Below are 27,825 nucleotides of genomic sequence, written 5' to 3'. Positions count from 1 at the left end.
TAAATAAAAAATAAAAAATAAACACAATAAGTAAAATAAAAAAAAAAATAAATAAATAAATATATACATGCATGTGTGCAATCATATATGCATAATAAATATACACCGTACACAAACATAATACATAAAAGTAAAAAAATTAACCAATTGTGGTACCGGAAGAGGCATGGGCATCACCATATTTCCTCCATAGACTGCAGGCACGTAAAGGATGCTGGCCCCAGGGTCGAGTCTCTGAACGGGACTCGGTGATTTTCCAGAGGCTGGAGCTCCTGCTCCTGGTGGAGTAAAGGCCTGGATTGGGTTTCCCATCAATACCGCAGCATTGGGCTGAACTGAAGTAAAAAACATCAACCAAAACTGAGAATAAAGTGCTATTATACCATAATGTAGACCTATTATACCCCTTTCTACAATATATAAAACAACTCTCTGATGTCTCTGTAGTGTGTGTGTGTGTGAAGTTTCAGCTCAAAATAGAACAGGAATAATGTTTAATACCTCTCTGAAACTGACCCGTGTAGGCTTTGATCCTAATTGTGGCGTTTTGGTGGCTGTTGCTTTAAATGCAAATAAGACTGCTCTTTTCAGAAGAGGGCGGAGCTACAAATGCCTGAGAGTCAGCATAATGGCAGATTCAAAAGCAAGACTAACGTGCTCTGCTAATTAGGGAGAGATGGTCATTAGTGGGCGGGGTTTACCCCCTTATGACATCATACAAAGGGAGAATGTCAATCAGTGTTTCTACAGACTGCTTTCATCAAGCCTGAATATAAACAATACAATTCATTAATGTTGACCATTAGAGGCTGGTTATTTTCACAGAGTGCTCCAGGGTTTCTGCAAGTCAAATTTAAGACTTTAAGACCATTATGAAGCTTATACAAGGCTAAACGCTCAGGATTTTTCTAATGGCATGGTTGGGCCAATGAAAAAGATTTTAACTTGCCTCATCGAAACTATTTTAATTGAGTTACTTTTTAACCACATAATTTAAATGTGTCAAAACAAGCAAAATCTAGTAAATAATAGTTTAAAAACACTGTAATAAACTCAATTTATGCACAACAGTCTGTGGAAAACTCATGAACTAACGTTATTATAAGGAAGATGATCACAGTTTTATTGAGAAATCTCATTGGTGATTGGTCGGCCCGATAGACGCGACAATTAAGACCTGTTTAAAATGATTTAAGACCTACAACACAATATTTCAGTAAATTTAAGACTTTTTAAAACCCAGCGGAAAACCTGTTTTTCATAATAGGTACCCTTTAAAACTCTCCCAAAGCAAACCAAATGAGCTCATTTTCAAGAAAAGTGTGGGGCTGGGAGATAAAGCGATGATGTCTAGTTAACCAGCACAGTTTTAGTCTTATTTCTAGTCCAAATATCTAAAAATTCCTAAATCAAGAAGCATTTTGTAGACAAGCAGAAAATATTGTCTTGTTTTCAGAAATAATGAGTCAGAATTAAATGAGTTTTTCCTTTAAACAAGCTAAATACTCTGCCAAAGGGGAACCAAACCCAAAATTAGATCATCAAAACTATTTTAATTGAGTTCATTCTTAAGCACACAGTTTAAATGTGTCAAAATCTAGTAAATAATAGTGAAAACAATTATAATAAACTCAATTTATGCACAACAGTCTGTGGAAAACTCATAAACAAACGTTATTATAAGGAAGATGATCACAGTTTTATTGAGAAATCTCATTGGTGATTGGTCAGCCCGATAGACACACGACAATTAAGACCTGTTTAAAATGATTTAAGACCTACAAGGCAACATTTCAGTAAATTTAAGACCTTTAAAGGCTTTTTAGGACCCCGCAGATACCCTGTTTTTCATAATAGGGGCCCTTTAAAACTCTCCCAAAGCAAACCAAATGAGCTCATGTTCAAGAAAAGTGTGGGGCTGGGAGATAAAGCGATGATGTCTAGTTAACCACCACAGTTTTAGTCTTATTTCTAGTCCAAATATCTAAAAATTCCTAAATCAAGAAGCATTTTGTAGACAAGTAGAAGATATTGTCTTGTCTTCAGAAATAATGAGCCAAAATTAAGTGAGTTTTCCCTTTAAACAAGCTATATACTCTGCCAATGGGGTGAGCAAACCCAAAATTAGCTTCTATCCTGTTGTTTACTACTAATTACCAAGCAAAATAGTGAATTTAATCATCCACTTGTTTGTTTATCTGCTCTCAAAACCAATGTCTTGGCAAAAAAGGACAGCTTCACACGTGTGACTGATCAATTGTGCAAATAAAACTTCTCCAAATCTTCCTCGTTTACAGATTTAATTAAAGTCTTGATTCCCCATCTGTCCATCACTGCTAGTTTTTAGCTCAATTGTGTGCTCCTCCTGGATGAGTTTGCAAATAAAGCTCAAATGAATCGTATTAATCTCACATCCATCAAGAACACGTCTCGCACACATTATAGCAGGCATTACTGTTCACAAATGGGGTCTGGATGTAAATGCGGTCTGAAATATTCTGAGCTCATCCCACTTCCAGCCGAAAACGCATCAGAGTTTCATTATTTTTGAGGTTAAATACATTAAAGAGCAGCTACTGGCCTTGCTTTTAAACATTACAGGACACGTGCTTAAAATACACAAATAAATCTGATGTCTTAAATTATATGCAAATCAGATTCAAATATCTGCATGTATGCACGTATGCACACACAAATACACACGCATATGCATGCACGCACATGCATACACGAATGCACGCACACGCATACGAACACGCATATGCTTGCGCATGCACGCACATGCATATAAACAATCGCACCCACACACATATGCTTGTATATGCATATGGCACACGCATATGCATATACATGCGCACACGCATATGAAAGTACATGTGCATACACATATGCTTGCGCACGCGTAGAAACCCACGCACGCATATACACACACGAACACACGCATATGCTTGCGCACGCATGCAAACGAACACACACATGAACGCACGCACTTGCATGCACGTGCATACAAACACACACACACGGGCATACGAACGAACGCACGCACATGAACGCATGCACATGCATATGCTTCCGCACGCACACGCAAACGAACACGCATGCATGCACATACACACATGAATGCACGCACATGCACGCATATGCTTGCATACGCATGCATACGAACGCACACTTGCACACATGCATACGCACACAAATGTATGCACAAGAACGCATACACACACGAACGCACGCACATGAAAGCATGCACGCATACGCACATGAACGCACACAAACACATGCACGCATACGCCCACACACGGACGCACGCATGCATACGCACACGAATGCACGCACACGAACGCATGCATGCATACTCATTCGCACACGCATACGAACGCACGCATACGCACACGAACACGCACGCATGCATACGCTTGCACACGATTGCATATGAACGCACGTGCATACACAAACGAACCCACGCACACGCATATGCTTGAGCAGCATATGAATGCACGCATACGCTCACGAACGCATGCACGCACGCATATACTTGCGCAGGCATACAAATGCACACACACACGCACGAGCATACGCACACAAATGCACGCACATACACACGCATATGCACGCACACACATGCATACGCACGCACACACGCATATGCACGCACACACATTCATACGCACGCACGTGTTTGCACACATGCACGTGGATATGCTTGCGCACACACACACACGCACACACACCTCAAGCCATTTGCTCAGACACATACAGCAATCCAAGGCAGTAATTGAGAGAGAATTGGCACTATTGCCACACATTATCTGCGGGATTGTGTTTTGATTGGGCCAAAAGTGGGTCTGGAAGGAAGATGGATCCACTTCACTGATCTCACCCTCTCTCTCTCTCTCTCTTTCTCTGGAAGGCACTTTACAATCTAATGAGCTGGATTCACACTGACAGCACAGTCACATTACAGCAATAAAACCCTCAAAGCCTCCAATCCGGGGTCAAAGGCTGTGGAAATACTTCCTTCGTGAAGGGTTAATACAGCTGTCACATTCTCCAGGTAACTGCTGCTCAGAGCACATCTCAAACGGCTGTTATATGTACACAAGTACACCCTCACAAACGTCTCTTTTAAACTCATACGTTTAACAGGAAGCTCTACTACATTATTTTATGTCTACTACACATAAGATTACAGATATTATTGTTTATTACAAATTTTTAGAACCGTTATTTGGAGTGTTTGAACATTAACTGCCATTCCATTCTAATTACTCCAGCTTTAGAATGTGTTTGATGTTTAGAACAATAGAACGTATTCTAATAGTGTGTGTTCTATTTTTGAGGGTAATTGATCAGTAATGCTGAAAATAATCTCCCAACGTCACCATATAATAATCAATATTTGCAAACTGTCAGTATTGACGTGATTAAAGCAGACGCAGGGCTGGAGAACACACAACACTCGCATCAATTAAGAAAATGCTGTGAAGAGGTGTGAAAATGCTGAAGGCCTGAAGAGCAGGAGGTCACTTACCGAAACCTTCAGGGGGGAAGGGCTCCGTGTGATTGGCCAGCTGTCCTTTCGCCTGAAAATAAGAGGAAGAGGAGGGTCTGAGTGAGACATTGCTGGGGGGTGAAGGAGAACGGATGGAAACGGTGAAGGGGGAAGGGGGTCTTGCTGCAAGGAAATGCTGTGTTCCACTTCATGTTTTCTCAATAAATCAATTAGCTTAAATAACTTAAAGGTCTCGTTAAACCACAATAAAAAAATTCAACTGTTAGTTCCAGTCTGTTAAGTTTAAGGATATCTATAATCTAGTGTGTAATAATACTATATAAAACTATATACACATAAATATATATATATATATATATATATATATATATATATATATATATATATAAAGTGTGAAAAAATAAGAAAGCAATAAGGGGGCAAACACTTTTTCACAGGTGTGAAAATGTATGTGCCCCTTACAGATTGTTTATATTTTTACATGCATGTCACGCTTTAATGTTTCAGATCATTACTTTAATATTCCAATGAATTCATATTTTGGCATAATTTTGTCTACTGCCAAGGTCGAAAATGCTAATTTTTTGAGATAGGAATTTTGGGTTTTCATGAGCTGTATGCCAAATTCATCAATATTAAAACAATAAAAGGCTTGAACAACTTCAGTTGTGTGTAATGAATCTAAAATGTATGAAAATCTAATGTTTATCAGTACATTACAGAAAATAATGGACTTTATATATATATATACACACACACATATATATACACACACACACACTAGGGATGCCACTGTTCTCAATATAATATTGAACCGTTCGGTAGGACCTCCACGGTTCAATACGGGCTTGTGAATTGCGGTTTTCTCAGTTTTGCGTTTACATAATTTCTGTGCGTTTTATATCTCCCCGAATTGACTGTGTGTGCTTGTAAGTCCATGAGCTGAGATGAGGAAACTCCTCCCCGCGAGTAAACATCCAATCACTGTGCTCTAAAGTTAGAGGGCGCTTGACCATCATTCCACACTTTAACATGGCGAGCGGCGGTGAAGTGAGGCTGAGGCAACAGAACCAGGAAGCGCCGGCAAAGTGAAGCAACAGTACGAGGAAGCGCCAGCGTCTTTCAAATCTGCGGTGTGAGGACATTTCGGTTTTGCCGGTAAGTATAATGCTAATAAAAGAAAAAACAGTGAACAAAAAATAACTGTGTGCAAGCATTGATTTACACGTATAACCATGACTGCACATCTGCAGCGCATCACCCAGCAACATCACTGTCTAAAGGCAGGATAGCAGAGAAGGTAATAAAGTCCTCCAAATAGTGATAATCCCTCGCTGAATCCTTTAAGCAAACATGACCAACTGGTTCTGAGAGACACATAAAAATAACAAAGGCAGTGCGGGTGTTAATGCTAAAGATTTGCAGATGTTTTTGGTGATTGGAGATGCGGGCACATGTCAAGCCATGAGAACCGAACCGAAAACAGCGTTAAAAAAACCGAGGTATGTATCGAACCGTGGGCTAACTGTATTGTTGCATCCCTAACACACACACACACGCACAATTTTTTCTCTTTCTAGGTTCTTGAGGGCTGTTTCCCCTTCCCCACTGTACACAAGCATCTCCATGAGGAAGCACTGATTTGTCAGAGCGCTTGCGCCGCTGTACTTCCGCATGGTCAGGCAGATCTCGTCTCGCTGGCTCCATGTGGGTTGAGTTTGAGTAAAATGAGGGCAGAGGGTGTTTTGAGGAGGCGTTTGGATTTTGATGATGATGATTTCCAAGAAAAACAAAACATCCTCAGCGAACAGAGTGGAATAAACTCTCGCATTTTGGAGCTTGAATTACAGCACTAGAGCTGCACAACAGTGGGGAAAAACAGACTATGCGGCAGTACTGTGATATGTACATGACACTTTTCTGTAGAGATGTCCCTCTGTGGATGCATATGAATTATTGTCATTAATATAATTAACAAAGAAATAACAGAAAATACAGCGAGCGGGTCGAGTTCAAATTGACTCCCCTTTCATTATGTTGGGGGCTGTTTTTGCCCCATTGACTTCCATTATAACCACATATTCTGATTGCTTAGTCATGACAGCATGTAGTCATGCATTCTTGATTGTTGCTGGTTTTCTCTGTTTGGGCTGTTGATCATCAGTTGGCACCGTTAATCCTTCAGATAGGCCTGTGCAAAACGGTTTGTGATGATCAACAAGATAGATTTCTAATTGTATCTCTTCGCAACAACGAAAAACCAACCAGCAATCAAGGAGGCTTAGCAATCATAGAAAGAGATTATAATTGAAGTCAATGGGGCAAAAACAGCCCCCAACATAACCAAATAGTAGTTAATTTGCAAGTGTGTTGTTGAGTTTTGGAAATCTTTCAATGCATTTTCCCAAAATGTCTGTCGAAATAAGATTTGATCATTCCATTTGCTGAAAAACAGAGAAAGTCGTGGCCAAGCTAAGACTTAAAATCACCCTGGAGTGGATGAAAACATCTCCAACAGCACACAAGGGTTAATAATCGTGGCATTGAAGTGATTTCAAGAGGATCTGTGGTGATTTGTTTTGACGATCAGCACAGCTTTTTAAAAGCTACAGCAATTTAGTCCGTAATTAAAAACAAAAGCTTCAATGGAAATCCAGCCAATCGAACACGAGAACTCAAAAACCCATTCTTTTCAGTAAATAAATATCGTGATTGGCGTGTTAATTATAGACTTCTCCGTTTGCTTTGGTTCATCTCTTTGACAGGTGCGTCCCCATTTTCGGCGCAGTAATTTCAGAAAGCATCTCATCAGATGCTATTGAAATGGCCGGCCGTGATCTGCGTTTCCCTCAAACGTGCTGACCTGGAGTCACTCTCTATGCACTCATGCCCACATTGATCGGTTTTGAAAAGCCACGCATTCCCAGCGGATCACATCAATGGACTCTGATTCGGAAGTTGTTTGGTTGCATGAAAAATGCAAACGAGGGCTGTTTTGTTTTAATACAAAAAAACAGATAGATATTGCACTAATATACATACATAATTAATTTAAATACTCGAAAATATTTCAGATTTTGAAAAATAGTAGAATGTATATTGAAACTGAATGTGTATTAAATGCATTATCTATTAATATCATTATATTATATATTTATATTATAATTATTAATAATTATATAATTAATATTTATAATTAATTAATTATAATTTAATTATAAATTAAATAATAATTAATTATTTAATTAATAAATATAACAATTAATAATAATAATTATTAATAAATTAAATTATAATTAATTATAATTAATTAATTAATTAATTATAATTCATAATTATATTATATTTATATTTTATTTATATTTATATTATTATATATTTATTATATTTATTATATCATATGACTATTATTATTATTATTATATTATTATTATTATTATTATTATTATTATCTATTATCAAGTTTAAGAGCATAAAAACCAAATAAAAATGATTAAAAACAGATTAAAATGTGTTAAAACAGGTTATATTATAATTAATTAATTAATTATAATTTAATTATAAATTAAATAATAATTAATTATTAAATTAATAAATATAATTAATAATAATAATTATTAATAAATTAAATTATAATTAATTATAATTATTAATTAATTAATTAATTATAATAATAATTCATAATTATATAATTATAATTATATTATATTTATATTTTATTTTTATTTATATTATATTATTATATATTTATTATATTTAATATATCATATTACTATTATTATTATATTATTATTATTATCAAGTTTAAGAGCATAAAATAAATAAAAATGATTAAAAACAGATTAAAATGTGTTAAAACAGGTTATAAAAGAATGAAAAGGAAAAACACAATAGTATGATCTGTCGGACGCAGCACAGTGCTCATTCAGTAAAGACACAGCTACAGATGTGTTCAGTCTCAATTTCAATGTGCCTAATGTTGGAGCACATCTGATCATTTTTCATGATTCCAGCAGCGAGGGGCGCTGTTAGTGGCTGAAGGCAGATTCACCCTGCTTCGACTGAACTCTTGGAATTTCTAGATTATTTGATCCTAAAGATCTGAGTAATCTGTTTTGTTTGTATTCAGTGAGCATATCTGTAATGTATTGAGCTCCTAGGCCATTTAGTGATTTATAGACCAGTAATAATACTTTAAAATCCATTCTGAATGTAACTGGCAGCCAGTGTAGAGACCTGAGGACAGGTGTGATGTGCTCTGATTTCCTGCTTCTGGTCAGAATCCTGGCCGGGCAACTGTCTGATTGTCTTTTTTGGGAAGGCCAGTGAGCAGGCTGTTACAGTAATCCACCCTGCTGCTGATAAAAGCATGAACAAGTTTGCTTTAAGTCTTCACTGGAAACAATGTTTCTGAGATGATAGTGTGCTGATTTACTTACTGCTTTGACATGGCAATGTAAAAACTGAATACATTTAATTTTTACAAGTAAACAGACTCAATGAGGGGCTGAAGATTTGCAGATTTCTGCACGCACAGATTCTGTGTGGACATACTTATTAGTTAAATCAAGCAAGTCGGTTCTTCTCTCTAACTAACTAACTAACTAACCCGAGTGATGGAGCCAATGAAGTGCAGGGGTTGAGGAGAAACAGACACCAATCTGAGCTGGAGAAAGAAAAGGGGGGGGAGGAAGTGTCCGCGCTCATCTATTCTGGCATGTTTACCTTCCTCTCCTCAGGGCAGAGGATTGATTGGCATATTATTCCTTTTAAGGCTGGCGTTTAGACGGATGCGCTCTGCTGCTCACACAACCAAAGCCTTTATTAATGTCAGCATGCGTGACTCCACATCACAGCACATCGCGTCAAAGCGCATCTGAACACACGTCAGCATCGATTTATATGCGTTACTATATTTCTGCTATGCACACGGTGAAATAAAACGCTGGAAAAATGTGCTTATCATATCAATAATGTATTATCTACCACTAATATAAATAAAACGGTGAAGTATTTACATTAGTATCAGTTAACAAACAAATATATATATACGTCCATGTTAGCTGTGATCAGTCAAATAATATTAATGATAATATCAGGACTTTTGTTTTAGTTAGAAATTAAGAGAAGAATGAAAAAGATTAAAAATTTGCCTCATTCCGACATTTTAGCTTCGACTTTTAATGCGGAAACTTTTAATATTGTGGAGTTTTCTTCCTTGTGGTATTGAAAACTTAACATATTTCAAAATCTGAAGCGACCTGCCTCATTACTGCTGTAGCTTAAACTCTAATTACATTTAAAACACGTAGTTTTTAGCTTGCTCTAGCTACTGCAATTGGGCAACGATTGGCACAACAGCAATCTCCTTTACGGCTGTTTCCATTGTAACTAATGGACGCGTTTATAAACACTGAGCAAAGACTGGATATGTCATGGATGTGTGTGATGATTTTCTTCTGAACCGTGAGGCTATTAGGACTGCTGATTGGCTGTGTCGACTGAAAGGCGGGACTTTCTTTGCTGAGGCGGCCATACTGAGTGTTGCACTTTTCCACATTTATAGTAATGCCCGTAAACGGTCTTTGTATATCAATCAAAAAAAAAATGCGAGTACATGTCCTGACATCACGGAGCACAAGATCTTTGTTTGGTCAGCTTGGTATTGGTGACCGTGACGCAGTGGTTGATGAAACGAGGGTGGTTTAACAAGTGTTGTTGGAGCTCGGGGTGGATACTTTTTTTTTTGTTTACTTTTACGATAAAAGTCAACAAAATCCAATTCGTAAATTCAAAACACGATTCAAAAATACACAAATCCAAATCGTAAATTCAAAATTCGATTAAAAAATACACAAATCTAATTCGTAAATTCAAAACACGATTTGTAAATACGCAAATCAAATTCGTGAATTCAAAACACGATTAGTAAATCCACAAATCCAATTTGTAAATTCAAAACTCGATTCAAAAACACAAATCCAATTCGTTAATTCAAAACACGATTCGTAAATGCGCAAATCAAATTCGTGAATTCAAAACACGATAAGGAAAATCCACAAATCCAATTTGTAGATTTAAAATGCGATTAAAAAACACAAATCCAATTCGTTAATTCAAAACACGATTCGAAAATAAATAAATGCAATTAGTAAATTCAAAACACGATTCGTATATACACAAATCCAATTTGTAGATTTAAAATGCGATAAAAAAAAAAAACACAAATCCAATTCGTTAATTCAAAACACGATTCGTAAATACGCAAATCAAATTCGTGTATTCAAAACACGAATAGCAAATCCACAAATCCAATTTGTAAATTCAAAACTCAATTTAAAAACACAAATTTGATTCGTAAATTCAAAACAAGATTCGTAAATCCACAAATCCAATTTGTAGATTTAAAATGCGATAAAAAAAAAAACACAAATCCAATTCGTTAATTCAAAACATGACTCGAAAATAAATAAATGCAATTCGTAAATTCAAAACAAGATTCGTAAATACACAAATCCAATTTGTAGATTTAAAATCCGATTAAAAAAAAACACAAATCCAATTCGTTCATTCAAAACACGATTCGTAAATACGCAAATCAAATTCGTGAATTCAAAACACGATTAGCAAATCCACAAATCCAATTTGTAAATTCAAAAATCAATTTAAAAACACAAATCCAATTCGTAAATTCAAAACAAGATTCGTAAATACACAAATCCAATTTGTAGATTTAAAATGCGATTTAAAAAAAACACAAATCCAATTCGTTAATTCAAAACACGAATCGAAAATAAATAAATGCAATTCGTAAATTCAAAATTTCAATTCATAATGTGCACAAAACCAATTCATTTGGTGAAAATATTTATTATTCATGAATTGTGTTTTTAATTTACAAACTGGACTTTGTAAATGTGAATTGTTCTGTGCATGTATGAATTTCATTTGTAAATGTATTATTTTTGAGACTGATCTGGCCCCATACTCCATGACCTTTTCAAGAATTTCAGGTAAATATTCTTGACATAATATTTAAAGCAATGTTTACGTATGCATATTAAATAGTGGAAAAACGCATGTTTTTCCTTCATTATAGCCTATAGTAAAATACATGACAATCTATATAATGCATAATACTAAATAAAATGTACGGTCCCACTTTATACTAAGTGTCCTTAACTACTATATACTTGCATCAAAAGATAAATACAATGTACTTACTGCGTTTATAATGCATTTAAGAACACTTCTGGTGCATTTGAGTTGGGATAGAGGTTGGGTTATGGACAGGTTTGGTGGCATGGGTAGGTTTAAGGGTGGGTTTAGGTGTAAGCGATGGTCAACAGTGTATTTACAAATGTAATTGCAAAAGTTAATTACAGATGTAATTACATGTATTTAATCAAGCATAAGTACACAGTAAATACATGTATTTACACAACAAGTACATTGTAACAAACTATTAATTCCTGTGTAAATACATATTAGTTAAGGCCACAGTATAAATTTATTGCCATGATGAGAGCACATAATATTAGCCTAGATATCCTTCAAGACGCTAGTATTGAGCTTAAAGTCACATGTAAAGGCTTCACTAGGGTAATTAGGGTAAAGTTAGGGTAATTAGGCAAGTCATTGTATAACAGTGGTTTGTTCTGGAGACAATCCAAAACTAATTTTGCCTAAGGGGGTTAATAATATTGACCTTAAAATGACTTTAAAACAATTAAAAACTGCTTTATTTTTAGCAGAAATAAAACAAATAAGACTTTCTCCAGAAGAACAAATATTAGAGGAAATACTGTGAAAAATTTCTGAATCTGTCATTTGGGAAATATTAGAATATATTCACAGGAGATATTGTAGGATGTAGGATGTGGGATGTAGTGCGGCTGATTCGGTACCTTTGGTGGGGAGTGCTGGTGTTTTCCGGGCCCCTGTTGCGGCGGATGCTGCGAGCGCAGGGCCCGAGGGATGAACTCTGGGGCCAGCGGGTTGAGCACATACGTCTTCTTCAGCTCCAGGGCCTCCAGCTGGATCTTAATCTGCTCAAAGGTGATGCCGTGGAGGCTGTGGTTCTCATGGCAGATGGAGATGAAGGTCTCCCAGAACTTTCTGCGAAGGACCAAACCAAGGGTGAAGGTTAAACACGACTCCCTTAACAACTCACAAGAGGTTCCTAGAGTATTGCAGAGGATGTATGTGATGAAAAGCTCCAAATAACAAGCGTTTTAGATTCATTCACATTATATATTTATAACATTAGAGAGACAATTCAGCCTAAATGAATAGTGAAGATTAAAAGCAACTCTCTTCACAACTCAAGAAAACCAAAGGAGTTTTAGTGTACTGTAGAGCAGGGGTTCCCAAACTTTTCAGCCCGCGACCCCAAAAATAATCATACCAGAGGCTCGCGACCCCCATTTTTCAAGGTGGTTGTACTGTAAATATGTAAACGTTGCAGACACAATTATAGGCAAAAATAAACATGAGCTTATTGACAACACAAAAATGCAACAGTCTATTAGCCATATAATGCTTTTTAAAGTCATTTATGGATTTAATTACATTTTGCTTTTAAAATTAAAGGCTGATGGCTGATTGTTATTTTTATGTTGTTGTTTCTTTAATGCAACTATTAACTATATTCTGTCGGTTATGAATAAAATATGGTAATTCTAATAGTTTAATAAAATTTATTTGAGTTTTGGATATCACCAAGCGACCCCTTGTCATTGTCCCGCGACCCCCACTTTGAGAACCACTGCTGTAGAGCAGGGGTTCCCAAACTTTTCAGCCCGCGACCCCCAAAATGACAATGCCAGTGACTCGTGACCCCCAATTTTCTCTGAGGTGGTGGTTATAAATACAGAAACCTTGTATGCAATGACGCACACACACACCAATAGACCCAAGTCTATTCTTTGTTTTTGTTTTTTTATGTATGTCAGTGCTGTAAATGGGCTAGAAAGTTTAACCTGGTGTTATAAAATCTGCAGCATCTAAAAGTATTGCTGTGCCTTTAGTATAATGTAATTACTAGAGAAGTCGCAATCCAATAGAACTATTAACTACTGTATAAGCGACTATAGTAACTATATAGTTTATAGTAACTATAAACGACTATTTTTTCTCTTTAGTAGGTTATTGATAATATACAGTAAGTCTTAAGGTTTAATAAAAATTAATTGATTTTTGAAAATCACCAGGCGACCCCCCTTCATTGTCCCGCGACCCCTCGGGGGGTCCCGACCCCCACTTTGAGAACCTCTGCTGTAGAGCACCGTTTCCCAACCCTGTTCCTGAAGGCACACCAGCAGTACACATTTCCAACCTCTCCCTAATGAAACACACCTGAATCTGTTTGATTAGGGAGAGTTTTAGAATTAGAATTATTCAGAATTATTCGCCCCCCTTTGATTTATTTATTTTTTTTTAATATTTCCCAAATGATGTTTAACAGAGCAAGGAAATGTTCACAGTATGTCTGATAATATTTTTTCTTCTGGAGAAAGTCTGATTTGTTTTATTTCAGCTAGAATAAAATCAGTTTTTAATTGTTTTAAAGCCATTTTAAGGTCAATATTATTTGCTCCTTTAAGCTACATTTTTTTCCCGATAGTCTACAGAACAAACCATCATTATGCAATAACTTGCCTAATTACCCTAACCTGCCTAGCTAACCTAGTTAAGCCTTTAAATGTCACTTTAAGCTGTATAGAAGTGTCTTGAAGAATATCTAGTCTAATATTATTTACTGTCATCATGCCAAAGAGAAAATAAATCAGTTATTAGAGATGAGTTATTAACACTATTATGATTAGAAATGTGCTGAAGAAATCTGCTCTGTTAAACAGATATTGGGGGAAAAAATAAACAAAGGGGGGCGAATAATTCTGACTTCAACTGTGTATATATCATAAAAAGGCCCAATATGTAAGATACTATTATACATGTTAATTTCTTATGTACTTATTTACTCATAAATGCTCAGAAGAACGTTCAAACGTAAAACAAAAAAAGATGGAGCGTGTGTGTGTGTGTGTGTGTGTGTGTTCATGCTAATGATGTCAAAGAAAACAAGATATACTGAAGAATGTTGGAAAAACGCATCAATATATTACAACTAATGCCGAGTTCAGACTGCAGGACTTTCAAAGTAGTCGTGTCACAGATATTTTCACACTGCTTGACTATCTGGGCTAGCGTTTCGTCTCTGCTTTGTTTACACTGCAAGATGGATCGGCGACAGGGACTTTCACATTGCATGACTTTACTATAGGAAGAATCGCCGACAACTTCGTCCAAACTACGTCTCACAGCCTTAAACACGTCGTATATCTTTTGTTATTAACTACATAATGAGAAAGAAGCCTTTAATGGGGTGAACATGTACATGTTTGCTCACCTGGGTTTAAAGGGAATCAGCCATTTCTCCACAACGTTAATAATAAACTAATTTCTTTCTGTATGAAACGTCAAACAGACACGGTTGCTCCTGAGTCCTGTCAAACCTCCACTAGTTTTCCTCCATTTCGTGGGTCCAAATAAACCAAAAAAGAGCGCTTTTACCTTCTCCCCCAGAGAAGCTGGCCTGCAGCAGGTACACACACACACGCACACACAAGTGAAAGCTGCTCTCTCATTGGCTGTAGGCGATCGCTGATGTTATTTTCAGTCAAACTCAATTCACACGGCGTGATTTGAATCGCCGACAGCTCCAGATATTCAGCGCGCCAAATGTCACAGGCATCGGCGACTCATCGGCGATTCTCTCAGATCACGTGTTTGATAGTTTATACTGTGTGATTGTCACTCACGTGCACGAGCAGCGATTTGCCGGCGATTTCAGGCATTTGTCGGCGATTTCTCAAAACCTGTCGGCGAGCCAAAATCGGGGCTAAAATCACGCAGTCTGAACTCGGCATAAAGTAGTCAACAGCTGTTTTGTTCTTCAGTATATCTTCCCTTGCGTTCAGCAGAAGAAAGAAACAAGAAGAAATACTGATGATGATGACAGAAGGTTAATTTTTGGGGTGAACTTTCCTTTTAAGTTGGCAATGCCAGAACAAACACTGATTAACGATGATTTCAAAACGTGTTAATGATAATAGAATGGAACTGTTCCTAATGACATTACTGGAGCATGAGGAATTGCTACTGAGTGGTTTTTATTTCCCTTTCTGCTTCTGTTTAATCAAATAACTCCACACACACACACACACACACACACGCACACACAAGAAAGTTTTAGATTCATTAATTCATCACGACATCTGCTAAATTTACCTCAAAACAAACACTTTATTTCCAAATAAGCACCACAAATATAGCAATGATCTACTTTTGAGTGCTTGATTGTAGCACGACAGAAAAATATATAAAGATTTTAATAAAAAAAAAAAAACACCCCGCTCGACCATAACCTTTCACATTATTCGTGACTAATCAGCACGGCGCAATCAATGGAAATCTAAATGAAGTCCCCGTTCAGCCTTCAACATAACAGTATGACAACAATACAGCCCGGGACGCATGGAGTGAATCAGAAACACTCATCAACAGAATATATAACACTTGCCAACACCAACACGGTACACTCAGAGCTAGGTGTGTGTGTGTGAGCAGTGGTCGATGATTATATGAAGAGGGATGAAGGGCGGGAGAAAAACGAGGACGCTTATTATTCTAAAACCGCCAAAGAAATGCATATATGAGAAGAAAACAAATCGAATTAGTTTACAAATTAACTTCTGTGTAATAAGAAACCTCTCATATTGAGAATGAATCCTCAAAAAAAAAAAAAAAAGCTCCAAATATATCCCAATGACACAAGTCAACATATGCAGAATTTAAATTTAAAGAGTATTTTGGAAACCTGTAACCATTGACATCCATAGTATTTATTTTTTCTACTATGGAAGTCAATGGTTACAGGTTTTCTGAAAGTATTCTTTAAATTAAAAAAGTATTGTAATAGTACAAGCTACATAGATCTCCCCATGTCACAATATCAGGAAACTTTGAAGAATATTTTGGAAACCTGTAACCATTGACTTTCATAGTATTTGTTTTTCCTACTATGGAAGTCAATGGTTACATGTTTTTCTTCAAATTCAAAAAAAAGTTGTCATAATATAACCTCCATACATCTCCCAATGTCACAAGTCAATATCAGCAGAATTTAAATTTAAAGAGTATTTTGGAAACCTGTAACCATTGACATCCATAGTATTCATTTTTTCTACTATGGAAGTCAATGGTTACAGGTTTTCTGAAAATATTCTTCAAATTCAAAAAGTATTGCCATAGTATAAGCTACATAGATATATCATAAGTCAACATCAGGAGACTTTGAAGAAAATTTTGGAAACCTGTAACCATTGACTTTCATAGAATTTGTTTTTCCTACCATGGAAGTCAATGGTTACAGGTTTTCTGAAAATATTCTTCAAATTCAAAAAGTATTGCCATAGTATAAGCTACATAGATATATCATAAGTCAACATCAGGAGACTTTGAAGAAAATTTTGGAAACCTGTAACCATTGACTTTCATAGAATTTGTTTTTCCTACCATGGAAGTCAATGGTTACAGGTTTTCTGAAAATATTCTTCAAATTCAAAAAGTATTGCCATAGTATAAGCTACATAGATATATCACAAGTCAACATCAGGAGACTTTGAAGAAAATTTTGGAAACCTGTAACCATTGACTTTCATAGAATTTGTTTTTCCTACCATGGAAGTCAATGGTTACAGGTTCTTCTTCAGATTCAAATAATAGTTGTCATAATATAACCTATATACATCTCCCAATGTCACAAGTCAATATATGCAGAATTTAAAGAATATTTTATAAACCTGTAACCATTGACTTCCATAGTAGCAAAAACAAATACTATGGAAGTCAATGGTTACAGGTTTCCAATATATTCTTCAATTCAGATATTACTATCATATTATAAGCTCCATACACCTCCCAATGACAAGTCAATATCAGCAGAAATTAAATTTAAAGAGTATTTTGGAAACCTGTAACCATTGACATCCATAGTATTTATTTTTCCTACTATGGAAGTCAATGGTTACAGGTTACTCTTTAAATTCAAATAATAGTTGTCAAAAAAAAGCTCCAAACATATCCCAATGACACAAGTCAATATCAGCAGAATTTAAATTTAAGGAGTATTTTGGAAACCTGTAACCATTGACTTCCATAGTATTTATTTTTTCTACTCTGGGAGTCAATGGTTACAGGTTTTCTGAAAATATTCTTCAAATTCAAAAAGTATTGCCATAGTATAAGCTACATAGATCTTCCCATATCACAAGTCAATATCAGCAGACTTTAAAGAAAATTTTGGAAACCTGTAACCATTGACTTACATAGCAGCAAAAACAAATACTGTGGAAGTCAATGGTTACAGGTTTCCAATACATTCTTCAATTCAGATATTACTGTCATATTATAAGCTCCATACATCTCCCAATGGCACAAAAGTCAGCATCAGCAGGAGACGTCAACTGGCGTTAGTGTTTGGAATATATGCCGACTCCGAAAGCAAAAGTTTGTGCCCCCCTCCTCTTTCCCTCCGCGGACAGCAGAACTCATCTCAGATAATATGACGAGGCCTCGAGGAAGCGGAACTGATTGAACTAATCAGGAGCTTGATGAGGAGTTGACAAGTCCAAGATACAGTGACAGACTGAATTAGATGCAAACCGGCGCATGTGTTACACAACAGCAGCACGGCAAACACACAGTCATCCACGTCTGAAGGAGATCTCATGGCATTTTGGGGTCAGAAACACATCCAAGTAAGAATATATGGTAATATTAAGTTTAAAGGGTATCTATTTCGCCCCTTTTACAAGATGTACAATAAGTGTCTGATGTCTCTAGAGTGTGTGTGTGTGAAGTTTTAGCTCTAAATACCCCACAGATCATGTTTTAACTCTCTGAAACTGACCCTTTTAGGCTTTGATCCTAATTGTGGCGTTTTGGTGACTGTCGCTTTAAATGCAAATGAGATTCAAAAGAGGGCGGAGCTACACATGCCTGCATGTCAGCATAGTGTTCTTAAACTAGATCCTTAATAATACACATATACATAATACACACACTCAAACACACAACACACACACACACACACACACGTATAAACACAATACACAGATATAAATACACAATCACACACACACAGACAATAAACACTCCTAAACATACACAATACACATATACAAATACACAAACACACAAACACACACATGGATAATACAGACACTCATTCACACATATATTACACACTAACAATAAACAGACACAAAAATACACAATAACACACACAATACATATGGACCGACATAACACACAGACAAAACATGACACACACACACACAACAGAAAGATGAACACAGACACAATACAAACAATATACAGATATATTACACAGATAAAAACACAAATAGTTTACACACACACACACACACACCTACACACACCTACACACACACACGAATGTACAGACAGACAGACAGACAGAGACACACACACAGATACAATACATAAAAATACACACACAAACACAGATAATCAGACACAACAAACACTACACACACTTAGTTGCCAGGCCCTTCGGCTTGACATTTCCTGTAGCTGGGCTTCATTGATTGGCCGATGCAATTCTGTCTCCATAGCAACGCTGGAGCTGCAGCTAGGAAGGATAGAGCTAGAGGAGCAGAGGCTGCCAGCGGTGACACACACACACACACACACACACGCACAAGTAAAATATATATGTAAATGTGTGTGTACCTGTATATATATATGTATGTAAATATTTATGTAAATGTGTGTATATTTGTAAATGTGTGAGAGTGTGTGCGAGTATATATACACGTCTAAATATTTATGTAAATGTGTGTATATTCGTAAATGTGTGTGTGTGTGTGTGTATATATGCAAATGTGTGTATATTCGTAAATGTGTGTGTGTGTGTGTGTATGTATGTAAATGTGAGTATATTTTTAAATGTGTGGGTGTGTGTGTGTATATGTAAATGTGTGTATATTTGTAAATGTGTGTGTGTGTGTGTGTATATATGCAAATGTGTGTATATTTGTAAATGTGTGTGTGTGTATGTATGTAAATGTGAGTATATTTTTAAATGTGTGGGTGTGTGTGTGTATATGTAAATGTGTGTATATTTGTAAATGTGTGTGTGTGTGTGTGTGTATATATATGTAAATGTGTGTATATTTGTAAATGTGTGTGTGTGTGTGTGTGTATATATGTAAATGTGTGTATATTTGTAAATGTGTGTGTGTGTGTGTGTATATATGTAAATATGTGTATATTTGTAAATGTGTGTGTGTGTATATATGGAAATGTGTGTATATTTGTAAATGTGTGCGTGTGTGTGTATATGTAAATGTGTGTATATTTGTAAATGTGTGCGTGTGTGTGTGTGTGTATATATGTAAATGTGTGTATATTTGTAAATGTGTGTGTGTGTGTGTATATATGTAAATATGTGTATATTTGTAAATGTGTGTGTGTGTATATATGGAAATGTGTGTATATTTGTAAATGTGTGCGTGTGTGTGTATATGTAAATGTGTGTATATTTGTAAATGTGTGTGTGTGTGTGTGTGTGTGTGTATATGTAAATATGTGTATATTTGTAAATGTGTGTGTGTGTATATATGTAAATGTGTGTATATTTGTAAATGTGTGCGTGTGTGTGTATATGTAAATGTGTGTAGATTTGTAAATGTGTGTAGATTTGTAAATGTGTGTGTGTGTGTGTGTGTATGTGTGTATATGTAAATGTGTCTATATTTGTAAATGTGTGTGTGTGTATGTGTAAATGTGTGTAGATTTGTAAATGTATGTGTGTGTGTGTATATACATTTGTATATATACACATTTAAATGTAGATGTGTAACAAACATAAAACTGTAAATGTGTGTGTGTGTGTCTATATACATATGTAAATGTGTGTGTGTGTGTGTATATATATATACACACACACACACACACAAACATTCACACACAAACACAGACAAATTAGACAAACATAAAGACACACAACACACTCAAAACATACACATAACATAGACACGCACTCATGAAAATATCATACAAACTTTCACATAAAACACACTGACAATACACACATGCACATAGCACATACAGAGGCACAAGGATGTCTCACACACACAAACACACACACATCTCCTTGATAATGTGTTTAAACCCAGTTGTGTGTCAGCAGTGTGTGGATATCTCCAGCCTCTAATGGTCAACATGAATTAATTGTGTTGTTTATAATCAGACTTGATGAAAACAGTCTGCAGAAACACTCTGATTGACTTGCTCTCTTTGTATGATGTCATCAGAGGGGGAAAGCCCCGCCCACTAGTGACCATCTCCCCCTCATTAGCACAAACAGCAGCCCTGAGTGAGAAGCAGCCGTCTGTCTATTAGCCATTAGAGTGTTGGAGATAATGTCAGCATAGACTAACAGGATTATAGATGTGGAGCTTTAGATGAACAGCCACAGGAGTCTCCATAGACTGACAAAAGCATGAAGCACACCTGACCAGCACTTGTAGCTCCGCCCTCTCATTTGCATTTAAAGCGACAGTCCCCAAAACACCACAATTAGGATCAAAACCTAAAAAGGGGCAGTTTCAGAGAGCTATACCACATTATTAGTGTGCTATTTTAAGCTCAAACTTTCATTTTCATCCTGAACTGCAGCGTTATGACCAGTGTGTGTGTGTGTGTGTGTGTGTGTGTGTGTGTGCCTACCTGCAGCGTCCCACAGAGCAGAGGGCGATAGGATCTCCCACCACGGCCACCAGTGACTGCGCTCGAGTGATGGCGGTGTTCAGCAGCTTGTAGTTGGACAGAAAGCCGTAGTCCAGATCTTCAGTCGAGTCCTCCACCAGCTGCTCCTTCCTCTTGATGGCCGTCTGCTTGTGTTTGCAGGTGTGACGCGTGCGCACCGTGCTCAGGAACAGCACCCGGAACTGCTTACCTGCACACACACACACGGTAGAACCACATGAGGAAACGGTTTAACACATAATCTTGCCCTTATGTGCTGCTGGGTCGTTTCCATCCGCACGGAGGTGACCGAGTCTCGGCCACAACTTTCTCTGCGACGTGTAGTTACATGACGAGTTTTAGTTTACTTGCGTTTAGAATGGTCATCCCTTTAGAGTGGTAACAGAGAGGTAACACTTTGTCTTTTAGTAGAGATATTCTACCAGAGACTTGCTTTATTTACCAAATAAAGTGAATCTAATTGCATTTGCATCTTAAACATTAAATAAAAGTTAAAAAGATTTTTTTTTTTCACATATTCAGGTTTTAGGTATGATACTCCCAAAACAATTCCGCAGAAATCCGCAGATTTTTATCAAATTTCTCAGCAGAATGAGCAAAAAACGTCCGTAGATTCCGTCTGGTCCTGGTAATTAGTTAATTAGTTCAGGGCTCAGGGCTTTTGGTAGTTCTCGGAATAGCAAAGTCCACTAAAGGAGGATGAGCAATCTCATGTATGGCTCCTAAACTCTGCAATAGCCTTCCTGATAAAGTCCGAGGCTCAGACACACTCTTTCAGGTCAAAACTAGAATAACGACATATCTTTTAATACAGCAAAATACATTTCATTCAGCATCTACACATGGACATCGCCTATATACTATATAACAGCAGGTTAACTGCTTATACATAATGACTTTAACTGTAAAAGGAATAAGTAATTAGTAGGCCCACACGGAATCTGCGCGCACAGAATCCCGCAGATTTTTAGCCCATCATTAATTCTGTTTATTTACTTCAATGAATTACAGTAATATTAACTAACATGAAAATGTTTATCTGGTTTATGTACAATACAGTTTGTAAAGTAACACTGTCTTTTAGTAGAGATATTCTATCAGAGGCTTGCTTTATTTACCAAATAAAGTGAATCTAATTGCATTTGCATCTTAAACATTAAATAAAAGTTAAAAAGATTTTTTTTTTTCACATATTCAGGTTTTAGGTATGATACTCCCAAAACAATTCCCCAGAAATCCGCAGATTTTTTATCAAATTTCTCAGCAGAAAGAGCAAAAAACATCTATAGATTCCGTCTGGTCCTAGTAATTAGTTAATTAGTTCAGGGCTCAGGGCTTCTGGTAGTTCTCGGAATAGCAAAGTCCACTAAAGAAGGATGAGCAATCTCATGTATGGCTCCTAAACTCTGCAATAGCCTTCCTGATAAAGTCCGAGGCTCAGACACACTCTTTCAGGTCAAAACTAGAATAACGACATATCTTTTAATACAGCAAAATACATTTCATTCAGCATCTACACATGGACATCGCCTATATACTATATAACAGCAGGTTAACTGCTTATACATAATGACTTTAACTGTAAAAGGAATAAGTAATTAGTAGGCCCACACAGAATCTGCGCGCACAGAATCCCGCAGATTTTTAGCCCATCATTAATTCTGTTTATTTACTTAAATGAATTACAGTAATATTAACTAACATGAAAATGTTTATCTGGTTTATGTACAATACAGTTTGTAAAGTAACACTGTCTTTTAGTAGAGATATTCTATCAGAGGCTTGCTTTATTTACCAAATAAAGTGAATCTAATTGCATTTGCATCTTAAACATTAAATAAAAGTTAAAAAGATTTTTTTTTTCACATATTCAGGTTTTAGGTATGATACTCCCAAAACAATTCCGCAGAAATCCGCAGATTTTTATCAAATTTCTCAGCAGAAAGAGCAAAAAACGTCTATAGATTCCGTCTGGTCCTGGTAATTAGTTAATTAGTTCAGGGCTCAGGGCTTCTGGTAGTTCTCGGAATAGCAAAGTCCACTAAAGGAGGGTGAGCAATCTCATGTATGGCTCCTAAACTCTGCAATAGCCTTCCTGATAAAGTCCGAGGCTCAGACACACTCTTTCAGGTCAAAACTAGAATAAAGACCTATCTTTTACTACAGCAAAATACACTTCACTCAGCATCTACACATGGACATCGCCTATATACTATATAACAGCAGGTTAACTGCTTATACATGATGACTTTATCTGTAAATAAAATAATTAGTTAATTAGTTCAGGGCTTCTGGTAGTACCCGGAATAGCAAAGTCCACTAAAGGAGGTCGAGCAGTCTCCATATATGGCTCCTAAACTCATGAATAGCCTTCCTGATGATGTTCAAGACTAGATTCAAGTTCAAGACTGGATTGAAGACCTATCTTTTCAATAAAGCAAAATACACTTCATTCAGCATCTACACATAGACATCCCCTATATACAATATAACTGCAGGTTAACAGGTTTATATAAAATAACTTCAACTCTTAAAAGCTATTAGTTCCCTGCTGAAAAATCCAGCTTAAACCAGCCTAGGCTGGTTTTAGCTGGTTGACCAGGCTGGTTTTAGAGGGGTTTTGGCCATTTCCAGGCTGGTTTCCAGCCATTTCCAGCCTGGTCTTAGCTGGTCAGGCTGGAAAATTACCAGCCAAATCCAGCTAAAACCAGCTTGACCAGCCTGCTTTAAGCTGGATATAGCTGGTTTTGGCTGGACTCCCTGCTTGGCTAGGCTGGTCAAGCTGGTTTTAGCTGGTCATCTCCCAGCCTGACAAGCTAAGACCAGGCTGGAAATGGCTGGAAACCAGCCTGGAAATGGCCAAAACCCCTCTAAAACCAGCCTAGTCGACCAGCTAAAACCAGCCAACCAGCCTAGGCTGGTTTAAGCTGGATTTTTCAGCAGGGTTAATAGTTAATTGGCTATGGTAACTAATAAGCTTAACGTCTCCAAATTTGATAGTAATGCGATAATGTGCGCCCTCTGTAAAGCGGCTTTGAGACCATAATTATTGTGGAAAGCGCTACACAAACACACTTAAATCAAATTGACAGTTGCATCTTTGTTGTGGTGCCCAGATTAGCATACCCAGGTGAAGACGATTCAAATAACGAGCACTTCTAATCAATCTCTGTGCCAAACAAGCAGCCGCTTCTCCATCCATTAAAGAGGCGATTTCAGCACGCCAGGCTGAACCAAACGCCATCAATTATGCAGGAGGCAATCTGGCTTTTCAAATGAAACCTGCAGGGCGGCAAACACACATTGAGAAGGCTAAACTGCAGTCTGGTGAACCTGCGCCTGTTCTCCGTCTGGAGCCACACATGGGGGGTACTGTGTAAAACACAGCCATCTTTCTCAGGGCAGACTTGTTTTGGCTTGTTTCCAGTTCAAACATCTGAAGATTAGTGCAAATAACTGGAAAAACTGTCCACTTTTTGAGAAACAAAACAAAACCACCTCATTCAATAGGTTGGATATGGGCCTGATTTCTGAAAATAACAGTATATTTTGCTTGTGTTGTAAATGTTTCTTGATTTAAGACATTTCCCTGCTGAATAATCCAGCTTAAACCAGCCTAGGCTGGTTGGCTGGTTTTAGCTGGTCGACCAGGCTGGTTTTAGAGGGGTTTTGGCCAATTCCAGGCTGGTTTCCAGCCATTTCCAGCCTGGTCTTAGGTTTTCAGGCTGGGAGATGACCAGCTAAAACCAGCTTGACCAGCCTAGCCAAGCTGGGAGTCCAGCCAAAACCAGCTATATCCAGCTTAAATCAGGCAGGTCAAGCTGGTTTTAGCTGGATTTGGCTGGTAATTTTCCAGCCTGACCAGCTAAGACCAGGCTGGAAATGGCTGGAAACCAGCCTGGAAATGGCCAAAACCCCTCTAAAACCAGCCTGGTCAACCAGCTAAAACCAGCCTAGGCTGGTTTAAGCTGGATTTTTCAGCAGGGAACTAATAGCTTTTAAGAGTTGAAGTTATTTTATATACACCTGTTAACCTGCAGTTATATTGTATATAGGGGATGTCTATGTGTAGATGCTGAATGAAGTGGAAATGGCTGGAAACCAGCCTGGAAATGGCCAAAACCCCTCTAACGCCAGCCTGGTCAACCAGCTAAAACCAGCCAACCAGCCTAAGCTGGATTAAGCTGTATTTTTCAGCAGGGTTAAGATATTTGGACTACAAACGAGGCTGAAACTCAATAAGAACAGCATGTTTTTTCCTGCAGTGTGCTGGACTCACCCTGCACGTTGAGCACTCTCTCCACGCTGACCTCCGACATCCTCTTTTTGCGCAGTTCGGCTCTGATCCGGAAGACCTGGTCGGCGTAGGGCGAAACCACACCGATGCTGCCCTCCTCCAGCTTCCCCCAGGACACGGGCCACTTCTTCCTCATCTCCTCCACACGCTCCACGATCTCAAACACCTGCAGAAACACACACACAAATGATGAAAGACCAACACACACACATGCACAGTGTCCGAGAGAGCTTAATGCACGGGAAGTTACAACCCCAAATCAGAATTTCCAAACTTACTTTGACTTGTATTTCACTGCAGACACCACAACAAGCATTATTTAATCTGTTCCTCATGAAGTTTATTCAGATTTTTTGCAACAAATTAAAAAAAAAAAAGTTGTATCAGTAAAGCATTTACCACTTTGTAATGTTCCTGCTCCTTTTCACAACACTTAAAATACGTTTAGGGACTGAAGACAGCGAGCGATGAAGCGTTTCAGGTGTCATTTTGTCCCATTATTCCTGCAAACACGTCTTAAGCTGGACTTAACAGTACAGGATCTACTGCGCTTCAAAATACACCACACATTCTCTACCGGAGACAGGTCGGGACTGCAGGCAGGCCAGTCAAGGACCTGTATCCTCTTCTGCAGCGGCCAGGACTTAATAATGTGTGCAGAATGGTTAAATAATCTCACGTCAAAAGAAAAATAAGTTCATTTTCAATACCGTCCCAACTTCTTCTGATTTGGAGTTGTAAGAAAACATGCAGTTACAAAAAACGTCAGCAAACTAAGAAAAGATCTTCATCTGATTGACAGCAAATGTGTTGCAAAATCCTCACAGCACAAACACATAACGGAAACGTGCTGCAATTTTTCACAACACATGCAAATAGCAGGGAACATAATGGAAATGTTTAAAGGGTCACTAAACACCAAAACACATGTCGTATATGTGTCCCACGCTGCTATAAACACTATTAGGACACCTATATTTCACTAAAAAGTGTAAATTGGTTGTTTTTGCGTTATTTCCAGCAAATTTGTACTTCCAGTTTGAAACGAATTTTTGAAGCTGCGTCACGGCCATGAGATCTTAGCATGCATTCCAGCGTGGACGTCTGTACCTGGGAGTGCCGTATTACGTCTCCGAGTGTGCTGCATTAATGCATGAGTAAGGCTTGGTTCAAACCAATCAGCGCGCTCTATTGTGCAACTTCATTAATATTCATTACTGTCACAGTGTTCAGACGGCAGAGAGACGGCACACTGTGTTGCCAAAACAAGCGTGCAGTGTTGCTTTTATAATGTGCTGCAGTGAAGGTTTTGTTTTCATTTTCTCTCTATGAGAGCGCAGCTGGGGTTCGTTCTTCGTACGTGGATTACTCAGTTAGCTGTATTTGGATATTGACGATTTGACATAATCCAGGATGATTTTGTTCTTCAAAGCTGATCCGAGAGTTGTTGTCATAGCAACAGTTCTGCTAGCTCAAACCTGGTTGGGAGCAGGTTCAATTCATCTAAACAGGATTAGATCAGCTCAGTTCAAGCAAAGATAATACAGAAAGCATGTACCGAATTCTGATATTTTCTTACAGTAGTAGTTATATACACTTGGGAAAATAGTAAATATTTTTTAACTATATATATATATATATATATAAAGTTATAGTCATTAATAAAATAAATAAAGTTATATTTATTAATAAAACGTACAATCTGCACCCTCGAAATGAAAGTACAAAGACTGCCACCTGGTGGTGCAAAGAGAAAACTTACTGATATGAACTTTTTAGATCGCTTTACTACAATTTGTGTATGATAATAGAAATGCAGAGTATGTGACTTTTTTAAAAGCAATAATACATTAATGCAGTCATAAACATGTTTTGATAGTTAATATGACGGTGATTTGATGCTTCACATAAGTTGCAGACGCCTTTACCAATATCAAAATGCTTTTGTAAACATCCAGTTATTCCATACAGCGATTAAAAAAACAGCTACTACAATAAAGAAAATCTTCTCTAAATGTAGAACTAAATACACTGATATGCACTGAAATACATGATGAATACTCTTGACACATGAAAGTGGAAAGCCTGCAGCTCACAACAAATGTGTTAGGTTGTTGCGTGTCATATTTAACAAACCGTTTACTGCTAATTTGAT

At 37.2% G+C, this 27,825-nt stretch overlaps 1 protein-coding gene across 7 annotated transcripts in view; it reads right to left on the bottom strand.

The window, feature by feature from the left end:
* helz (helicase with zinc finger) overlaps window positions 1-27,825 on the bottom strand; it is a 77,641-nt gene that overhangs the window by 8,639 nt on the left and 41,177 nt on the right. For 4 of the 7 annotated variants that reach the window (XM_073938334.1, XM_073938332.1, NM_213266.1 and 1 more), the window contains 5 exon segments: window positions 25,653-25,836; window positions 21,335-21,563; window positions 12,421-12,631; window positions 4,532-4,583; window positions 157-335 (listed from right to left, as the gene is read on the bottom strand). In XM_073938334.1, the coding sequence (XP_073794435.1) occupies window positions 157-335; window positions 4,532-4,583; window positions 12,421-12,631; window positions 21,335-21,563; window positions 25,653-25,836 (855 nt within the window). 7 annotated transcript variants of the gene reach the window in all.

The sequence above is a fragment of the Danio rerio genome, chromosome 3 (genome assembly GCF_049306965.1).
Source record: "Danio rerio strain Tuebingen ecotype United States chromosome 3, GRCz12tu, whole genome shotgun sequence".
Classification (NCBI taxonomy): domain Eukaryota; kingdom Metazoa; phylum Chordata; class Actinopteri; order Cypriniformes; family Danionidae; genus Danio; species Danio rerio.
The sequence above is the reverse complement of the archived record's forward strand: the minus strand, read 5'-3'. Positions and strand labels throughout refer to the sequence as shown.